Source organism: Mus pahari, chromosome 7, assembly GCF_900095145.1.
Source record: "Mus pahari chromosome 7, PAHARI_EIJ_v1.1, whole genome shotgun sequence".
Classification (NCBI taxonomy): domain Eukaryota; kingdom Metazoa; phylum Chordata; class Mammalia; order Rodentia; family Muridae; genus Mus; species Mus pahari.
In genome coordinates, this window is record NC_034596.1 from 60,755,616 (window position 1) to 60,778,239 (window position 22,624).

The 22,624-nt window shown below is 36.9% G+C and overlaps 1 protein-coding gene across 1 annotated transcript; it reads right to left on the reverse strand.

The window, feature by feature from the left end:
• Window positions 1-612: 612 nt before the first annotated feature.
• Klhl28 (kelch like family member 28) lies at window positions 613-22,542 on the reverse strand. The gene is made up of 5 exons (XM_021201729.2): window positions 22,368-22,542; window positions 13,609-14,507; window positions 6,794-7,237; window positions 5,422-5,630; window positions 613-979 (listed from the first exon to the last, which is right to left on the reverse strand). The coding sequence occupies exons 2-5, from the start codon at window positions 14,505-14,507 to the stop codon at window positions 816-818; spliced, it is 1,716 nt and encodes a 571-aa protein (XP_021057388.1). The 5' UTR covers window positions 22,368-22,542; the 3' UTR covers window positions 613-815.
• Between the last annotated feature and the right edge of the window lie 82 nt (window positions 22,543-22,624).

Below are 22,624 nucleotides of genomic sequence, written 5' to 3' on the forward strand. Positions count from 1 at the left end.
TCTATCAAAGAAAACACTGCATCAAGGGTGAGACTAAACACCTTTCAAATATATTTACATCAACTATCAGAAGCCTGCTGTGTAGCACTAAAGAACTGAAACAGACATAATTAGTTTTCTATCCCTGCTTACCAAAGCACAGATGAGTAACCAAGTTCAATCAGCCCATACAGAAAAAGCATAAACAATAAATATGCAATGTCTTAAAGTAGGGCCCCAAATATGATACTAAAACCACTGTTTTGCAACCTTACCATACTATTAGCCCTAAAATCATTTATCAGAGAGCCCTCAGATGATTGACATGTTATTTACAATCCTTAAAAGTACCGGAAGTAAAAGCAGCCCTTTTTAAAAAAACAAACACACACACCATGTGAAGCATATGAATTTACATCCAACAATCACAATCCACAGTTTATCCAGTCATACAATACACTCCAGAGTCTGTACTTCTCTCATCCTGGTAAATCAAATACAGATCAAGAAAGAAGAGCTTACATTATTGAAAATAAAACTAAAAAGCAGCAAGGTTTCTCTACATGTAGGAACATAAAAACTTTCCCAGTCTCAGTGGAGAAAAGTGCACAATTTAATTGCTTAGGTCTTTCCTTTTTTTTTTTTTTTCTTGTTTAATTATTAATTCACTAAATAATCAAGAGCAAGCTATTAGTCAGTTCAAAGTACCCAACCAAACAGAGTCTTCATGCCACTTTAAGTTACAAAGAAAGCAGTGCAGCTAGCTGTCAGGTTCAGGACACTGGGCACTCTTTCCTGTAGTACCACCTTGTGCGATTTCCGCAAGTTCACACTTGTCAAAGTGCAGTTAATCCAAAATTGCAGCGACAGTATATCATGCCTGCTGAATCCAGCCATGTATCTGAGATAGGGTCGTATTTCTGTACTGTGTTCAGATAGGAGGACCCTGAGTGACCACCGACTACATAAAGGTAGTTATCGATTACTGCAGCACCAACTCCTAACACAGCAAGAAAAGAAAAGAAAAGAACAAACAGGTTAATTAAGAAGTAGAGTATGTCTCACAGAGAATAATTTATTATCTTAATGCATTTTCAAAACTCATTTCAATAATATCCTATAATTATACAGGCATACAGCAATATAGGCTTACTAGGAAATAAACAAACAAAAAGCCAACAAAACAAACAAACAAAAAGAAACAAACCAAAACTCTTAACAAAACAGGCAGTTGCCCACTACAGGAAAGCATTTTCAAAATATGCTTTTTCTTTCAACACACAATAATTATACATGTTCACAGGGTCCAGTGTGACAATGTACAATGATCAGATCAGGGTAATTGCCATGCATTCTTAAAGAACTAGGACGAAAGCAGTATATTTTATAATGTATATTTGTATGTTTTTCTATAAACCATTCATTTTTGTCATGTCTTCAAATACCTCACACTATGTAACTTATGTCTTAAAAATCCTCTTAGACATTACCATTTATAGTTCTAAAAATAGTAAGTCTATCTACATTTTAAACATTCTCATTGTTTTCATGACTTTCCTTAGTGAGGGTACCAAAGAAGCTACAGTAATCACTTAGAAGGTTCACTGTACTTAGTGCTTTCACATTTCTATCATTTAAAACTGCCTTTTAAGTAATGTCATTTGAGTTTGGTTTCAAAAATAACAATTTCTCCTTATGATGTATTTGTTTCTTCTCTAGAAATCCTAAAATCCAACTCGTTTTTGACTGAACAATCTTCTTTGCAGAGGAAAGACTATTTGATAGTGAATGTAAAGACAGAGATATATAAACCAAATAAAGCAGCCGGGAGGAGGGAGGCAGGGTTGATGGTGGATTAGGGACACACAATACTTTTAGACATCCTTAAGAATCTGCAGAAACCATTGGGTATGTGGCTGGTGTGGAGAAGCAGGGGAGAGAAACAGTGAGCAGCAGGCAAAGCCCAGGTGGAACACCAAAACACAGAAGTGTACATTTGTAAAAGAAGAAATCTACCAAGGAACACTCCGCCAACAGCAGAGCAAGAGGCGCATCCTCCAGTGAGAAAGGAAGGATCTGGAGGGTTCCACGTGCCAACTAGGTGACACACTGGAAAAATGAAGTTTGTAATGGCATTTCTAGCTTGGCATGGTGATGCAGAGCTTTCATGCCAGTCCTCTGGACACAGCGGTTGGTGGATCTCTCTGACTTCGAGACCAGCCTGTTCTCCATGGCATGTTACAGGGCAGGCACATAGATTGCACTTTCACGCTTGCTCACTGGTAACACGGGTGGCAGTCATCTCAGTAGAGGTCTCACACTCAAACATGAGCGAAGAAGGCACAACATTCCACATCTCTACATTTCTAAACAACAAAGGCCACACCTTTCTCAGTGACTGAGCACTGCAAGAAGTCATTGTGACTTGGACTGAGACTCATGGGAAGGGATCTACTTGACTCTAAGTGGAAGCCACACTGCAGAGGCAAAGCTATAGTTAGATGAGAGAGAAAAGCCCTGGCACACAAGATAATCACAGTCCTGTGCTTTGTCACTGGCTTGACTCATCTGTGTAGTCTCAGAGGACCACAGTAAGTTGTGGAAAGTCCCGATGCTAAATCCACATAATAAGAGTGACTCTGGTGGTATAGTTCCAAGGAGCTCTGGGGGGGGGGGTACTGGTTAGTTTATATTGATATTCCTCCTATGGGGCTGCAAACCACTTCAGCTCCCTGGGTATTTCTCTGGCTCCTTCATTGGGGACCTAGTGCTCCATCCAATGGATGACTGTGAGCATCCACTTCTGTATTTTCCAGGTACTGGACATCTACCTCACTTGTCTCTATCTGAGAGCAGGATGTCCTGAACCCCATCCCAATGAAGACTACACACTCCCACTGCGACTCTGGCCCCTGGTACCAACAAGGATCAACTATAGAACGTGGAGAACTCTCCTGAGACTTGTGAGTACTGGCAATGAGAATCTTCTAAGCTCCTAGGCTCAGATGTTACTGCATCTATCCCTGGATGAGCTAAGACCACTTCTCACACTTCAGTACAGAGTGGCCTCTGAACACCAAGCGCCACTCAGCTGGCCCACATCCTGACAAACTGCGCAACAGCAAAGAAAGATCCAAACAGCCACTCAACAAAGATGAGACCAGATAGCCATACCAAAACCAACAAACAAAAACAAACACCACCACCAACAAAACAATAATAACCAAATTCTAGATGCCTAGGTCTCAATTGTAAAAATCACCAACAGCATGAATAATGAAGACAGTGTGTCTCTATAAATTAGCACCCCTACTTGTAATGTTCCCGGAAAGAAGAAATTTAGTTGATGTACAAGACAAAGATTCTAAACAGAAATTATAAATATGTTTAAGGAACCCAAGCAGGGTATAGAAAGAGGAAATCATAGTGAATGCATAGAAAATATCTTCAGAGCCGGGTGTGGTGGTGCACGCCTTTAATCCCAGCACTCGGGAGGCAGAGGCAGGCGGATTTCTGAGTTCGAGGCCAGCCTGGTCTACAAAGTGAGTTCCAGGACAGCCAGGGCTAAACAGAGAAACCCCGTCTCAAAAAACAAAAACAAAAACAAAAAAAAACCAAACAAACAAACAAAAAAAAAGAAAATATCTTCAGTAAAAAAAAAACAAAACCACAGAAGACCATTCCCTAACTTAATGAAGAAATGTCTATCCAAGTACAAGAGAGCTATTGAACACCAAATAGAAAAGATCAGAAAATAAATTCTCCTCCATGACATATTACAAATGATACTAGGGGCTGGAATGATGTCTCAGTGGTTTCCTGAGGTTCTGAGTTCAATTTCCAGCAACTACATGTTGGCTCACAACCATCTGTAATGGGATCTGATGCTCTCTTCTGGTGTGTCCAAAAGTAGCGACAAAATGCTCACATACATTAAATAAATAAATAAATAAATAAATAAATAAATAAAAAAATAAATCTTAAAAAAAAAAAAAAAAGAAGATCCTAGAAAGGAAAGTATAAGAACACTCAAGTCGTCACAGGAAACAAATAATGCTAGGTAGGATACATAATCAAATGAGACCCGAGAAAACAATGCAACAGTACCAAATTAATACACCTTTTAATAAGTCTAAATATTAAAGATCACAGTTCCCAAATAAAAATAAATGGTTTTGCAAACAAACAAACAAACAAACAAACTTGCACTCCTTTAGATCAACGGGATACAGCAGAGGACCTACAAACAAACCCCAGAGCTATGGCCACCTTGAAAACAGAGCCAGAAACACATGTTGGAAAAAGCCTCTTTACCCAACGGTGCTGTGACAGTTACAAATCCACACACAGAAGAGTGATACTAAATGCCTGTCTCTCACCCTATACAGAAACCCATTCAGAATACATTAAAAAGAATGTCAGTGTATGATCTAAAATTTTAAAGCAGCAAAAAGAAAATAAACGGAAAATTGTTCAAGTTAGAGAGACGTTAGGTAACAATTCTCTGACAAGGACTCTGACCATTTAGTAAACATTAATTGAGAAATAAGACTGAGCAGCAAAGGAAACTATGATCACAGTGAAATAGCAGCCCATAAAACAAACAAACAAAAAACGAGGCTAGATATTTATCTAATTAGAAACTAATATTCAGAATATATTGACTCAAACAAACATCCAAATCAATAAAAGAGTAAACAAACTAAACAGTGAACTCTCAAAAGTACAAATCTTAAATACATGAAAAAATGTCCAACAGTCTTTAGCTATCAAAGTAATGATGATCAGAAGTGTCTTGAGATTCCATTCTACCAGACACACAGAAAAGAAACTGCTACAACAACCAGGGACAGTGGAAGTCAGTCCATCCATGACTGCAGTTTGTATAGAATTCCCCACAACAGCAAAAATAGAACGACTGTAGCATCCAGCTATCCTACTTCTTGATACACACCCAGAGGAAAGAAAGTCAGCACATAATAAAGATACCCGGAGACTTGTGCTTATAGTGGCTTATTGTGGGAGGCAGATGGAGTCAGAAGAAATGGCTGGAAGAGTGAAGGCCAGTATGCAGCGTAGGAGCGTGAAATGAAAAGAAACCCTGCCTCGAAACAAGGTAGGAGAGAACCAATTCCTGTAAAATTCTTCTCTGACCTTCACACACATGTGGTATACCACACTGTGTACCTGCTGCTCTCTCTTCCCCTCTGTTTATCTCTGTGTCTGTCTTTCTCTCACACACATATACACAAGTACACAAGTAATTTTTTCTAGCAAATATGCTGTTAAGGTCCAAGGTGCTAATATTATAAGAATATCACTATGCTGAGTCTAATGAGTTAACAGCTCAAGATGTGGTTCAGTTGTACAGTATTTACATGTGCAGGCCCGGGATTCCCAGTATCACAAAACAAACATAAGAATGAATATAAAAAACATTACCTGTCCTGGGCTCTTTCATTGGTCTACACACTGTCCACTGATTTTGATGAGGATCATATCTTTCAATGCTTGACAAATGTGAGACACCGTTATGACCACCTACCACGAAAATAAAACCTAGCATAACTCCAACGCCAAAGTGAATCCTCTTATCAGCCATGGGCGCTACCATCTCCCAGGAGTCCTTACTTGGATCGTAACGCTCCACACTGCAAGGATTTACATGATGAAGAATTAGTTCATAGGTCAGTTTTGTTTCTTGCTAGTCCTGAAAAACTAAAGCCCACCACACTTTTAAAATTCAACAGATAAAAATAGTGATAATTTGTCCTAAATGTTTAGGTATCTGTGGATAAGATACCAAGTATAAAGAGTTTACTTTGTGAACAGGATACAATAGCTGAAAGTTATTCTTTTATACAGTTATTCTTTTATACAGTTAGATATCCATGAGGGACTGCAGATATCCATGAGGGACTCCATGGATGCCACAATCCCTCATACAAAATAGTGGTGCAGTACATTTAAGCACAAGTCTTTTTCATTAGATTGCTCATAGTGAGTAAAACACTACTACTAGATACAAAAAAAAAATCTTTAGAGCAAATATTAAACAAAGGTTTAGAACTGTGATTCACAGTACATACAGTCGGTAACTTGTGAACTTTACTTTTTCTTATTTGTATTTCTCCTTTATTCAGTATATTACAGAATATAAAAATCATTCTTATTCTAATAGTATGATGACATGTGTAGTATGACCAAATAATCCAGAAGAAATATGAAATATTTTAATTTTAAAAGCTGCTTCTTTATAGTAATTATTATGTACACATGAATATGGGCATGAATGTACCACAAAAAGACAAGAAAGGCTCTTGAACTATGGCTCTTTCCCTTTATCATGGGGTCCAGAGATTGAGCACAGTATGCAAGACAAACTCAGTTGAACAGTAAGCACATCTGTCCACTGAGCCACCTCACTGGCCCAAGATTTTAATTTTATGTTTTATAATGCATGGGAATACAAGAATTGTACTTCTACTTTATTCATTAAGCATGAGAAAAGATCATGCACTCACATGATAAACATAATTGCATCATACAAAAATCTCACTTTGTCTTTTTAGGTTTCTGAGCTCTAAAATGCAGTTTACTACATTGATTGAATTTAAAATTTAATAGAGATTTGAACCTCAGTGATATAAAATATTACACTTAGGAGCAGTCTAAATCCCCATATACTTGTCAATATTACTTAAGCATATTAAAAAGTACTTTATACATACAAACTTAAAACTCAGAAATGAATGTAAGGTTTGCTTCTGTAGAAATCTAAAATCATAAGCAGTTCAATCACTGTCTTAAATACCTGTTCATGTGAGCAGGACCATAGCCTCCAATGGCGTATATCATCCCATCCAGGACAGCTGCAGCAAAACAACTCCTTGTGGTTGTCATTGGGGCCACAGGTTGCCATTGCCTTATTTTGGGGATGTATTTTTCTACAGATTGCAAGTAAGACTGTCCATCATATCCACCTAAGGCATAAACTTCTCCTGCGAGTACTACCACTCCAAGAGTACTTCGGCTCTCATTCATTCTCTCGAGAGAAGTCCAGTTGTTTGTATCAGGATTCCAACATTCCACTGAATTTTCATGTTTTCTGACAGTGACACCAGGACGCACGCTAGTTTCAATACCACCTATAACAAAGACTTTTTGGTCTAAAACACATATTCCGAATTCATAGCGAGGAATATTTAAGGGCGCCAGACCAATCCAAGAGTCATTCTGAGGAAAGTACATCTCCACACTAATGAATAAGCAGAGAAATAATAGATTAAAATACACAAATGGCCCATAAACAAGCATGTTTATTTCTGTTAATAATCAAGGTCATGCAAATCAAAACCACAATAAACCATGATGTACCTTCCAAACTGCTCAAAGTGCAGAAAGAAAATAACTATTGGCAATAGTGTTGTGTAAACATGGACACACTGGCTAAGAGTGTAAACTGGTACAAACTACTTTGGAAAACAGTTTTATCTGACAAGGTGGAGAATACATACCTTCACTTAGAATTTCATTTTTAATGTGTCTCTTCTATCGAGTATTTACTACAGCCAATTTTTTAGTAGGCAACATACCCAAAAATGTTCACTGGAGCACAAAACAATAATTCATCACAAAGAAAATGGCAAAATAGTATAGTATTTAGATGTACTGCTGCTGCCTCATGACTAAGATACATTCTTAGATATGTGGCTAAGATAAATGCATCCACATATGTATGCACCTGAGTGGATGCCCAAAAGACTGGAAACAGTCCAAATGTGTAGCAAGCATCAAGCAGATAAATGATGGCATTTCATACCACAGTGAAATTGATTTTACACATATGAGAACAAGATGCTAAATTCAAAACAATTCTGTATATTTTCATTCATATCAAGTTCACAAATAGATAAAACTAATTCTGGGATCAGAAACACATATAGGTATTACCTTTGGGCAAGGAAGGACAGGTAGGGAGTTCAGGGTTTCTTCTGGGTGCTGGCTACATTCTACTACACCAACTTCGGTTTTGTTTATTATGATTGACTAAATGGTACATGTGGAGTTTATTCACTCTGCATATGTGTAAAATTTTAACATTAAAATGAAAACCATATTACATCCATATACTATAGCACTCATGAAAGTTAATGAAGTCCTTCCTCATGTAGTGTCAGATGAATCTCACAACTTTGCTGACTGGTGAGAAAGCACATCTCTGAAGAAATATATTTAAATAAAAATGTTGAAAACCTTCATATCTTTGAGACACTTCGTATGTGGGAAATTATAATGAAAAGCAAAATAATACAACACATAAAGTTGAGGATTTCTGGGAGCTTAAACCAGAACATGTTTGTGTGTAACATGTGGTAGCAGTGGAAAGGAACAACGCCTGACTATACTGAGGTGGGAGAAGTGATCACTTTAGTCTGCGGAGTTCACATGGTCATAGCTTTGGGCTGCTCTTAAGCAAACCTTTTCAACTCTTTACATAAAAAGGCTGTGGATTTCTCAGTTTTTCCATTCAGATTGTCATTTTTCTATAAATTCTATCTTTAGGTCATTTCTCTCCTCACACATCTTATTCACACATTCACTTAAAAAGAGTCACACAGGAAAAACTGCTGCTTAGAAATTGTTTTGCCAGTTCTATACCCCATTTTTTGATTGGGTTGTCTGGTTTTTTTTGGTGATTAGCTTCTTGAGTTCTTTTTATATATTTTGGATATTAGCCGCTCATCACTCATAAGCTGTATTATGTAAAATAAGGAACGTGCACATTTTTAACAAGTTCTTTGCAATTGTACAATACGGGTGGTGTTTCCTCCAAGTTCCCAGCTGATGTTCTTCATAGCTAAGACTACATCACAATAGCCTTTTCCCACCCATATTTGCACAATATGGGGGCCATGTACTATCACATGTAATTGTCTAGGAAGATTCACACTGTTTCCTCTTCTTGGATCCCGAACTGTCTTTAATGTTGTGTTAATGAAAATCTAGAAAAGTCCTCCATATCTGATCAACATGTCTCCATGACCCAGCTCCAAACTGCTTCTCAATTTGCGGGTATTTGCTCCAGCAGCAGTCACCTTTACTTGTATCAGTTTTTCTGTCCGTTTCTTTTCTGACTGGGTACATTATAAACAATGGAAGTATACTTGGCTCATGGTACTTGACGCAGAGAGGCCCAAGGTCAAGGGCCTGTTCCTGACAAGGCATTCTTTCTATATTATAACATAGAAGAAGCTATTGGCAGCCCACCAAAGAGAAATGAAAGGAGCCAGAGTTCTCTCTTTCAGAACAAATCCATTTTAAAACATAAATTTTGGGAATACCTTCAAACTATACCAGAGTACATGTGATGAAATAAGCTGGCATGAAAGGAGGTGGTAAGAGAGCAGAATACCTGAAAATGAGCTTTAGACTATGTAAGTGAGTGGTACAAAAGCTAGTCAGAGCAGTGCTGTGAGACCAAGCCCTTTATGTGTGTGGTTTGGGCCAATCCAAGAGTGTTAACATCAGAACTGAACTGAACTTTTAAATACCTTAGTGGTGTTAGAAAATTGGTTGGTGTAAGGAACAAATAAAGAAAAAAAAAACCAAACAAACAAAAAGGAAGAAATCTCACTGGAAGTGAACCTAGAAGTTCTAAAGGGGAATTATCTAGAATTCATGGATTTCTGCTTACCTAACTCATGCTAGATAACTCATATAAGCAGATACTGCATATAACGGTACTACTCATCCTAATGTTTTTTGGTTGTTCTTTTGTTTTTAATTTGAAACAGTGTTTGGTTTGGTGGGCTTGGTTGGCTTAGAACTCAGGTAGATTAGAATGACCTCTTGTTCATGACTATCCTACCGCTTGTCTCCCAAGTGCCGGGATTACAGGTGTGTGGTATGACATTTGGGCCCCAGTAAGTCTTCTAAGGGCAAATGGCAATCAGTTTTATTAACACTTTGGGGTGTAAATGTGTTGCCACATGTCCATTCAAGATTTAACATATTCCCAGTTACTTGTATCTTCAGTACGTCATCCTCATGACTCCCTATGTCTAAGCAGAAGCTTGGCTACCTCTATCTAACTTGGCCACCTAATGCACACTTTCTTCTCTAGCAAGCCTTAAGCCCTACATTAAAAAAAAAAACAAACCATAGAACGGGATCTCCCCAGACCCTCTCTCTCATCACTTTGTTCTATCTGTATATTTTAGTCTTTCTATGACTTATCAATTCCATTTCTGCTACTGTCCTACTATTTCAAGACACTGCTTTTTCAGGAACTATCCTTTGTCCTGAATCTTCAGTCCACTCTCTTCTTTATGGGGATCTTCTTTCAAACATACTCAGATATTTCTATTCAAGAACCAAATATAACAAATCAAACCTTCCTGACCTATCTGTTGCTCTCTTTACTTTCACTTTCTTCATTTATTCTCAACACATTGTAATGTTTTTAGACATTAATCTTTATACTGTCAAGTATAACAGCTACTTTTTCATCTTTATCTTTCTAGATCTTTCTTCATACTTGAATTGTTGATCATGTTCCCTCCATCTTGACAAACTTAAATTCCTTGGGGCCCCTGAAACTCTTTGCTGCTGCTTCTTCTTTTTTTTTTTTTTTTTTAAATCTCTAAAATGGTTCTAGATTGACATTCATTAATCAATTCTTTTTCTTAATCTGCCAAAAAAGAAAAAAAAGAAAGAAAGAAAGAAAGAAAAAGAAAAAGAAAAAAAGACACTTATGCTGGTAAAAGAGCCCATCAAAGATTTCATAGTTTAATTTCTCCTGTGTGACTTCCAAATTTTGAAACAAGAACATAGATATATGTACTCATATCCAACAAAAAGTAGGACACTTTTTTACTTAGATATTTAATAGGCACTTAATTTCCATATGTCTGAAACTAAACCGAGTGTCTGTTCCTCTAAAGTGGCTCCTTGTCTTGTATACGATCTCATCCATATTTGCTTTCTCCCTCTCCTTCAGCATGCTTCTTCTCTATCTAAGAACCAAATTCCATCAATTTACTCTCTCAAAACATTTCTTAAACTACTCCATTCTCTTGTCTTTCTTTTCTTCCTCCCTCCATCACATTCTCTCTTTATTTTGTATGCATTCATGCCTGGTGCTTACATGGGACAGGAAAAGTGGTGTAGAAGAGGGTGTCAGAGCTCCTGTAATTAAGAGTTATAGACAGTTGTGAGCGCCAACTGAATGCTGGATTGCTGCAAGAGCAGCCAATGCTTTAAACTACTAATCCTTATTTATCTCCAACTTTCCTTGCCTGCAGTTCTACAACAGTTTCTTCCCTAGCCATTCAGATACTAATCTTTGCTCTTTTGTGTTCCTCTAAAATTCAGCCAGAATGATCTGACACGCAAATCTGATCATTATACTATCCTCTTTAAAATAATTTTGCAACACACACACACACACACACACACACACACACACACGCCATTGGCATATAATAATATCAGCTACGGCTCATATTGGCAGCTGCCTCACTTGTCAGAATTTTCTATTTTTCACTACCAAACAGCCTTTACCTTTGTGTGTGACCTATACTGCATCGTGCCACTGTCTCTGCACACATTCTCTTCTTCCCCTTCTTTGCTTGGCTCTTGCTTTCCTTTAAATAAGTTAACTTAGACATTAACATCCATATAAAAAAAAAATCTTCACTAAATCCCTTAAATGGTATACATAACACCTCTTAATAGTTGCACTGAATTATCTTTAGCATTGCATTAGCATACTATATACAAATGTATATTTACTAAATTATGAATTTATTGAAGGCCCTTTATTTAACACTATTTGGTATAGAATTAAGCTGAATGGTTATCAGCCTGGTTCCAATTTTCCCAATTATTAATAATGCTGTAGTAAACAGCTTAATAAAATGCTACTTTAAATTTTGCTATGATAGACTCAGTGAGGAAAAGATTATTAGATATAAATATAAGGCCCTTTTTCTGATTTTTCAATAACAAGTTCATGCTTTTAATATCTGAGAAACCAAGAGGCAATTATACAAGAATTTTTTTCAATATATACTCATATTTGGAATTCTGTCATGAGGTCAGTTATTTAGTTCATGCCAATATTCCACTCTTTCAAGCATGAGTCAAACAATCAACAAGGGTGATTACCACGGCAAATAATCTAGTTGTAGCCAAATCTCAATAACAGTAGTTTTAGGTTATAAAGAAAATGTATCACACTCAGCTATTGGATGGAACACAGGGCCCCCAATGGGGGAGGTAGAGAAAGTACCCAAGGAGTTGTAGGGGGCTGCAACCCTGTAGGTGCAACAACAATATGAACTAACCAGTACCCCCCTGAGCTCGAGTCTCTAGCTGCATATGAAGCAGAAGATGGCCTAATCAGCCATCATTGGAAAGAGAGGCCCCTTGGTCTTGTAAACTTTATATGACCCAGCACAGGGGAAGGCCAGGGCCAAGTAGTGGGAGTGGGTGGGTAGGGGAGCAGGGGTGGAGGGGGGTATGGGGAACTTTCGGGATAGCATTTGAAATGTAAATAAAGAAAATAATAATAAAAAAGAAAATGTATAATAAGACTTGATTAAATATTTGCACTATGTGAATTGCCAATGATGAAATATCAAATTTTCTATTGGAGAAAGAAAAAAGTTTACCAGATTTTTGGAAGTTGCTAGAAAGAAATCAACAGTATTAAAAGAATATATCAAACATGAACATTTTCAGAAGTGATCTCTATGAAAGAAAAGATAAAAAAAAAAATCCCTCAAGATTTGTTGTCAGTGTTGAAAGGCGACTTGCATACAGAACTAAATCAAAGGCTGGCAAGTTACATAGCTATGGGATAAAATTAAGGTCATCTACCTTTACGAATAAAGTTTTATTGAAACACATCCATGCTTAAACATTCACATACTGTCTATGGATGCTCTCATCCCAGAAAGGTGGAATTGAGTAGATGCAACAAAGATAAGAAGGCCCATAAGTCTGAAATATCTACTTGGCTCTTTATAGAAACACACTGGCAATCCCTGCTATAAAGTGTTAGGAAAATAAAAAGAACGTTTTACAATGTTCTTGTAAAAAAACACAATGAAAAACATTTTGCATGAAAGTTATTATTTATGGCAGTTTCTTATTTTTCTCATTTCTTTGATATTCCTTTAATTATTTTCATTCACACTAACTCCTATCCTTAGTCTGCCCTCATTACAGGTTGCTAGCTCTCTTCTTTAGCATCCTGCCATAAGGAAGAGGAGAAGGAAAGGGTGAAGAGAGAGACAAAGAGGAAAGAAGGAGGAAGAGGAGGAAGAAAAGGAGGAAGAGGAGGAAGAGGAAGAAATAGTGAAACAGAAGAAAAAATCAGTATATATTCAGGATAGACAAATGTACATACTTGTAGTGAGGAAAGAACTAATAATTGAGTATCACAGAGAATGTATGAAAATATGATTAAATATCCTTGTAAAATTTTAGGAAATAAAAAGGAGAGGAAGAACACTAAAACAGCAAATAGAAGGAAAATAATTTTTTAAATACAGAAAATCATCGCATTTAAAAAGTATAAAATGTGTCAGTATTACTCCTGTAAGAAACCCTTCTATTTACCTATCCAAACAGGCAAAGAGTCCAGATTTTCCTCCTACTGCACACAGTACTTTGGGAGCACAGCGAGGTCGTGTCATCAAGACTGTCTGATGAGAGAGTCTATGTTCAGGCATGAAGTGGTACTTTAGGGCTTCATTCAAGAGATGTTTACAAGTACGATCATCACGGATAAGATGATTCGCTTCATAGAGCCTAGTGAGGAACTTAACACTCAGCAATGGTAATCGTACACTGTTCAGCAGCTGTGCTAAGTATTTCTGGCGTTCTTGTACATCATACTTGATCCAAGATTCTAATGCATAAAAAACTGTCTCTTCAGTAGCTACATTCAAGCAGTCATTGGAGACAATTTCGTCCAAATCAGCATGTGTAAGCTCAAAAAACTCTTCTGTCTGGCAAACAGATTCAAAATTCTGGCATATGAATTTAGTAGCCGCCAAATAAAGGTCATGACAACCATAAGTCTCTGCAAAACGGGAAATTCCAATACAATTACCAGGGTCAAGTTGACTTTCAAGAAATGCACAGCATTCTTTAAGAACAAGTTTTATCTGGAGTAGGTTTGCTGCTGGCAGGAGAGATTCTACTGTGTCCTGAGAAATGAAAACCGTGCCTGTATAGGCGTACTCCACAATGGCTTGCAGCGCAGCTTCATCAATGCATTGAAACTCAACCTCACTGTTCTCTTTCTCAGAAAGGTTGCCAGTGAACATAGCTTTGAAGTATGGGCTGATGCTGGCAAGTACCACTTTATGAGCATGAATTTTAACATCACCTACTCGAAGAATGATGTCACAGAGTTCGTGATGCTGGCGAAGAAGATTCAATCCCTGCAGAAGTTGTTCAGAATGTAAGTGGGTTAAGTTAGCAAGCATGTAGGTCGGGGCTGTGTGGTCCATCTACAGAAAAATATAAGACACGAACAGTTACTTCAAAATAGCCATGCCGATGTAAATCTGTGTCTCAAAGAGTACAAACCAGACTTGTTTACTTGTTGATTTGCTGGGTTCGAGGCTTCTGGAGTTAGAAGGAATTTAACAATTATCTAATTCAACTCCTGTGTCATAGATATTAGAAAGTGGAAAACCAAACTGTTGTATACCATAAAGAATTTTACATGGAAACTACATGTTTCATTGTGTATTTTCATTAAAGACTCAGCTATCACTATAATAAAATCAATATGTGGAGAAAAAGTTGCTTCGAGCCAAATCAGTATTGAAACACTAGCTACTTGCAATTTTCTCAATAACAACCTCAATATACCAGTGCAGACTGGCTTTGTAAAGGTTCACTGTTATTAAACTGCCTCTTCCTATGACCTCCATGTTCACTCATTTGTATCCTTTCTTACAATAGCCTCTCATAACAATACTGTTCATGTAATTATTAATGCTACAGCTCTCTATAAAATGTGCACTCTTCCAAATGTTTCTTACTAAGTGCTAGGTATTGTCCATAACCGTTCCCTTCCCATCCTTCTTCCTTAATACAAATTTCAAAAGTCTAGGTCAACTTTAAATTTCTCTAAAATCTATTCCTTTATATACAATTAATTTAATTATATATGTGCAGATTTTTAAACCACTCCCCATTTTCACTTGTCTCACTGTTTAACAAGGAGAATCATATTCAGACTAAACAGTGAACAAAGAATAATGCCAATGGGAACTAGAAAGTTTGAAAGGCAAGAGATGGCTATTTCATAAGAACATATTTCTCTCAGACTAAACATTTACATACTAAGATACAAAGACCTAGAAATGAGATCCTGAAGTTAATACCAGTGCTATAGGACTGGACCCTCGTCTCAAAAGCAAGACTAAATTTTATAAACAGTCTGAGAAGAGTCATCTTATCTCCAGATGACACTAAAATAATAATGATGTGATCTGTGAGTACATAAAATGGATCATTAAGTCTAATCTAATCTAAAGGAGTTATCAATAATAAGGCACATCAGAGACTGTTTCTTCTCATAGTGAGCTTAGAATTTTATACCAGAAAAGTGTATTTTTATGTTTAATTAGAGATTTTTAAAGAATTATAGATTTTTGAGAACAAATCTAAAATTATAATCTAGTTCAGGTAGGTAAATCAGTAGATGCCCAGTGCAAACAACTAAAAGAACAGAGTCTGGAGGGATGATTCTAGTGGTATATTGTAGGATCAGACCATACTCCAGGGCTCTGTCCTTCCTTTATGTAGTGACCACAAAGGGCAGCGAACACTGAACAACAAAAGACCTGCCTTTTAATATAATATATTTTTTAGGTTTTTGGTTTTTCAAGACAGTTTCTCTGTGTAGCCTTCCCTGGTTGTCCTGGAACTTGTTCTGTAGACCAGGCTGGCCATGAACTCACAGAAATCTGCTTGCCTCTGCCTCCAAGTGCTGAGATTAAAGGTATGGGGTGCCACTACAACCTGATTAGCATAATAATTTTAATAGAGATAAAATATAAACATTCCAAATCATTGGCATGAGCGTAACAGAGAGAAATGACCAATCTGTAGGATGTTTTAAGGATTTAGGGATTTTAATTTCAGTACTATTTTAATACTCTAAGCTGCTGTGGGCCTAAGCTTTATTAATAGAACTATAATGCATGGAATGTCAGAAAGGAGACTTTCATTTTGTTCTGGAAATGTCAGTTCATTTGGGCATCATCCTTTAAAGGGAATTGAAACAAACCATAACACCCATTGAAGAGAAGAATTCAGATCATGTCAATGAGTAATAGATCTGAGGACTCTGAGTCTAGAAAATGGAAAACTGAGGGTTATGTAGCAAGTCACAGGATAAATGCTGTTTAATTACTGTAATGGTTGATTTGAGGGTTAAATAAGTGTATACATATGAAATGCTTAAAACAGTGTCTAGCAGTGAGGTCATGGCAATTTCGTTAGCTTTCTATGTTGTGCTACCTCTTAGTATTGGATAAGAAATTCACTCTAGGGTCTATGGTACATGTGGTATAAAAGCATAACATAACTGGTAAATAATGTGTTCACACACACACACAATATATATATATATATATATATATATATATATATATATATATATGCACGCACACATAGATGATACACATTACACAGATCTAGATAAGTATGGCAATATAATTTTAAGAGATTTAGCACTAAAATCAGACTGCTCACATTACAATATTGTCTAAATTATTTAATAGCTCTATGACCCCATGAAGGTCATCGTAAAGTCTTATGTTTTCTCATGTGCTTAGCATAGTCAAAACAATATTTAAAAAGGGGATATGTCTTTCTGTGTGCTGGCATGTATTATCCAATAACTATTAGATGCTATTTGTTACCAGTATCAATATTAGCCTTAAGACCACGAGTTTTCCCACCTAGAAGACTCTCGTCTGTGCTAACCACAAAAAGGAAGGAAGCTAGCTTACTACCAACATCAACTATTAGGAATAAAGTTTACATAAATCTTTTTTTTTAATGCTCAACTAAAATAATTATAGATAGAACTTTAAATAGAGAAGGTAAAATGGGGAAGCGCAGAGGTGAGGGGAGCCAGAGAGCCTGCTTTCAGCTCGCCTGGTGATGCTTACACTTGTGAACACTGAGAATCAGGGCAACTCTTTCCAGCCTACATACTGTAAATCTTACTTGTAACTTATTCAATATTCATAACTTTGATTATACTTGGTTCTTAGCTATTTATACATAAATGTCTAAAAGTAACGCAAAGAAAAAATAATTTCTGCTCTTTAAAACCCTTGCTATCAGTTTTACTGTGTTCATTTATCTCATCAACAACCTTGTGGAGAAGCGCAGGCAAGTACCCTGGAAACAGGAAAGAATAGGGAACAAAGTATGAACTAGAGCCAGAGAAGTCTAAGTCCAAAGTTAGCCAAATGTACCGAACAGCTCTATGACCTTGGACATATGGTAATTTAATATCAGGGTATATTAAATGTGCTATCAGGCTGAGACTGGTGGCTCATGCCTGCAATCCAAGCACTTAGGTGGCTGAGGCAGGAGGATTTATGTGAGTTCCAGACCAACCTGGGTACAGAATGAAACCTTCTATTTTACCTTCTTTATTTAAAGTTTTAATTGTAATTATTTAGTTGAGCATTAAAAATAAATTTTATGTAAACTTTATTACTAATTGTTGTTGGTAGTGAGCAAGCTTCCTGTCTCAAACAATTCTAAGTGTAAGCCTATAAAGAATAAATAATAAATATACACACATGTAAATGTCCAGATCACATAAACAGTACATCAGGGCACTAAAACAAACCTAAGAAGAGTCTAGGTAATGACACTCCCTTCACTGATGGTGTAAAAGTACATCTGATATGCTGAGTTGCCTCTACATGATAGTCATATTTTTTTAAACTTCTGTTATAGTAAAACAAATACCGAAAGAGTACTGTGTATCTCTGAACTAAATTAGTCAATAACGAACAAACAGTATTAATGTCAAACTTTCAACAAGGTAACAGCACTGTACTTCATTTCTAATTATATTCATGTTGTACCAATACCCATAATATGTTAAAAGAAGAGTTCATAATTTTAGGTTGTTATAACCAAGATAATAAAGAGCAGGTAATAAAGAGTAGTATCTATCTACTTAATTGACACCTAAGCTACAAAGAAGTGGTGCTGAAATCAGCTGGGAGGCAATTAACTGTCCCCATATAAATAGAGATCACAGTCGCAGGCGCATAAATAGAAAAGAAGAGCTGCATTAAAAAATCCAATGTAATTTAACAAATCAGATTTTTATTGTAACTGCTGTCATTAAATTCTCTTCCCACAGTTCATTTTTCCTTACAATAGAATTTAACCAATTATAATATATATTTTTACCAGTACATATCTATAGAATAAAGTGGCAAAATTGCATTTCATCTGACAATTATTTTTATTAGATCTAGAGAAACCAAAATAAAACTAGCTTCCTGTCACTAACATGAATCCTTATATCTTGGGTTTGGAAATATGCAGCAGAAAGCAAGGGCTATATAGAGAGACCCTGTCTCAAAACAAAATAACAAAAACAAAACAAAATTTTAAAAAACTAAAAATTTCTTAACTTTATTAAAGCTCTGACACAACTAGTAAGATTCAGAACAGACACAGAAAAAAATAGATTAAAATATATGATCAAATAATACACAAAACATAAAGATTAATAATGGAAAAAAAATCAAGTTTTATCTGATAGTTTTAGCACCCTTCCTCTTTTTTACCAAACTTCTAAAAGTTCTAAGCAAAGAGTTAAATTGACTAATTTGAGTTTTATTTTCTTCCTCTTGTCCTTAAAATGCAAACCTCTAGTGGTTGTTGAGAGGTTTAGATAAGTTAGTATTTACAAAGTAGCTAGCACAATACTTATCAGATAACACACAACACACGGACTACAATTATTGCTTAATACTAATAACATTTCATTTGCTTTGTACTTATTAATGATAACTTCTTAAATTGTACAGGCTTCTATAGTTTACAGGATTTATTTTTCATTTTCAACATTTCAAGGATGCCTATAAAACTTAGGTAAGAGCACACAAATACATAAAGTGATTCATTCAACAAATTCATTATCTCTGGCTCTAGAAACACTGTTTACCCTACTTAAATACACCTCAAAGAATAAAGGTAGGCAACATATACCTTCCTGTAATCTGCTAACTTTGTTTAAATTATTTTGATATCATTAAAATTTGTTGCACTCAAATTTATAACCTTTAGTATGGCTCTAAATATTTCCATTCAAATTTCTGAGGTTTACTTTTACAACAAAAAAATGAACTTCTATTATCTTATTAAACTTTTTTTTTTTTAAGCAAATGCCTTTATTCCCAACACTTAGGAGGCAGAGGCAGGCAGATCTCTGAATTTAAGGCCAGCCTGGTCTACAAAGTGATCTTGTATAGGAAAGGCTACACAGAGAAACTCTGTCTTGAAAAACCAGAAGAGAAAACCCTATTCTTTATCTAACTCTATTATTACATACAAATGTTTTTCTAGTAAATACAGAAAGAACTCCTAGGCTTCAAAAATAAGATTAAAAGAAACTTAAGTACTTCTAATAGATATAAAATATATTAAATAAGATTTATATTCTATAAGATTAATCCTAAAAGGTACTAAGATATCTGACAGTGTAGTCTAATTTCCCAAACAGCCACAATGAAACTAATGTATTTTCCAAGTTTTCTAAAAGCTATAATGTAACAGACATAAATAAATTACAATCTGTAACACACATTGAGCTACAGGGATCTGAGAGAAAGAAGGACTCATTTTACTTTGCTTGCAGAAAAATAATAGGACCATTGCTTGATGTATGGATCCAGGTCCCTTCAGTACTGTTCTTTGCAGAGGGAAAGGAAAATTCTTATATTTATGCCATAACCAATAATGAAACATTATCCAAGACCTCCTAAGCTCCTTTTCTTTGATACTGATTACAACACAACCTCGGTCTGGTTAGTAACTTGGCTTCCTAAGTTCTTAGATACATGAAGAGTTTGCTGGATTTTTCAATCTGAAAATTCTGGTCACTAGAAAGAATTACCTTCTATTCCAACATAAACTGGCATTCTAATGTGTACACTCTACTGCACACATCATTCTCCTGTTCCCTTTCATGTAGACTGGGTTCCTGAAGTCTCAGCTCATATGAAAAGAAGTATACATTTAAGTTTTTGAGGTTGGATATGAGAATCTGTCTTTCTGTCCCCCCCCCCCCCGCACCCAAGCTCCCATAATAGTGTAGGTGCAATTCAGAACCTTGCATATGTTAGGCAAGTGTGCTCTAAGACCTCCACCCAGCCACCCGGTAGTCATTCTTTCTCACTGACCAGCACTGGTGTCATCTCTTGGTTTTCATTTCCATCCTTACTCTCTCTAAAAATAGAAAATGGGTGGGGACAGCAGCACATCTGTTACTGTTTTTCTACTAAAATATATGTGTTAAACCAAACTCGGACAGATCTACATATTCATCCAAATGATGAATGAAGGCTGTGGACAACACTCAGTGGCAGAACACTTCCCAGCATGAACAAAGCCCCTCAGTTCAGTGTTCAGGACAGTGCAACAAGCAGCAGCAAACCACAAAACAGAAGACAAAAGAAAGTGAAGAAATCACCAAGGCTTTAAAGCAAAGCACAGGATACATGGTTATATAGCCTTATTTATATTAATACTCTTTTTCCAAAATAAAAAAATTAAAAATATATTTTAATTATGCTACACTAAAAAGTAATAAATACAATTTCAACTTGCATCACCAGGACTATTAATTATTGTTATAAAGCACTTTGATACACGTGACTCAATTATTTCAAGATTTCAAAAAGTAATATAGCTGGGTATGGTGGCACAGGGCTTTAATCCCAACACTTGGGAGGCAGAGGCAGACGGATCTCTAAGTTGGAGGCCAGCCTGGACTACACAGGGAGTTCAGAACAACTAGGACTACACAGGAAAACCCTGTCTCAAAAAATAAAATAAAATAAAAATTGAGAGAGATCCATTTGATACAAAGAGGGACAGAAATACTTGCATTTGAAGAATATAAGCTTGGAACTTCAAATTATAACTCTGTCTTTTCTCACTGAAAAGTAATTGTATTACTTCTTTAAAAAGTCTGCCGAGGGCTGGAGAGATGGCTCAGCAGTTAAGAGCACCGACTGCTCTTCTGAAGGTCGTGAGTTCAAATCCCACCAACCACGTGATGGCTCACAACCATCCATAATAAGATCTGATGCCCTCTTCTGAGGTGTCTGTAGATAGCTACAGTGTACTTATGTATAATAGAATTAAAAAAAAAAAAGTGTGCCGAACAACAAAAAATCTGTTTTCAAGCTTGGTTTGACAGTGCACACTGGTAATCTCAACATTCAGAAGACTGATAGGAGGGTCAAGAGTTCAAGACCAGCTTGGGCTACAAAATAATTAGCAATTAATGTTTCAAATACAGTACAGCCACAAAAGTTGCTCTTTCATGCCCCAAAGGGGTGTGGCCTTATAGGTTATACTCTTAGTTGAATTGATTCTACTTACAGTTTCTTTTACAAAGAGAAAAACACATCAGCCATCAAATTCTCATTTTGCTTAAAATAATGTCTCTCAACCTAAATCCTCTGGGCAGAATTCTCTTAGGACTGTAATGCCAAGATCTTGCACCACAACTGAAATTGTCTAGCGATCTCCGTCTCCAGGAGACTGAAAGACTGCAGAGACTCTGGAGTATCCTAGGGGAGATGGGAAAGGTGGAGGTGGGGCGAAAGGAAGAGTCCCACAGAGGAGCTACAGGATAAAGGCTTTAAGCACTCCGTTTAGTGCAAAGGGGAAAACACTGATTCTACCTATCTATAAGAAAACTTGGTGATGCCGGCAATGAAAAGTGACAGAAGCCTTTAACGCTCCACAGCCAGGGGGTGAAGAGAGGAAAAGGAGGCAAGGGAGAAGAGGGCGGGGCGAGGAAGGTCCCCAACGACAAGAAAGTCTTTTTGAAAAAAGTACTCTGTGTGCTTGGCCATGGCTGGGTTCTCCTGTACTGCTAAGCAGTCTGCAGGAGAAAGAATCCCATTCAGGACAGCAGTGAGTGGAACGTTTACAACGGTAACCAGCACCGTGCAGAACATGTCGTCTCTCTCTGCCTGCTCCGGTCCAGTCCTTTGCCTCGCATTCTGGCTCCTGGGGCACTCGGGGCACACACCGCCAAAGCCTGCACCACTGTATAATAAGCAAAAGGAAAATACCTGAGTCCCAGGAATAACACCTGCAGCAACAGGAGGAGGAGCCACGGAAAACTGGAACCCGGGATGGGATCCTCTCTTGCTCCGGTCAAACCTCAACTCTTATGGGTGGGGTGGAAAACTTCCGCCCCGGACAAGGTAGCGTCATTTCCGTCTAAGGCCTTGACCCCGCCTCTTCATTCTGGCTCCGTTCAGACTTCCTCTTCCAGGAATCTTCGGCCTATGCTTAAGTCCCTACGTGGACTACACGACCCAGCATC

Bases quoted from the DNA above. Each gene is read 5' to 3' on its own strand.
- Klhl28 (XM_021201729.2), bottom strand. From the start codon at position 14,507: ATGGACCACACAGCCCCGACCTACATGCTTGCTAACTTAACCCACTTA. The intron at 7,238-13,608 runs GTAAATAGAAGG...CTTATTCATTAG, and splicing joins CTCTTTGCCTGTTTGGATAG to TGTGGAGATGTACTTTCCTC. The intron at 980-5,421 runs GTAATGTTTTTT...TTGCTGTGTTAG, and splicing joins AATGAAAGAGCCCAGGACAG to GAGTTGGTGCTGCAGTAATC.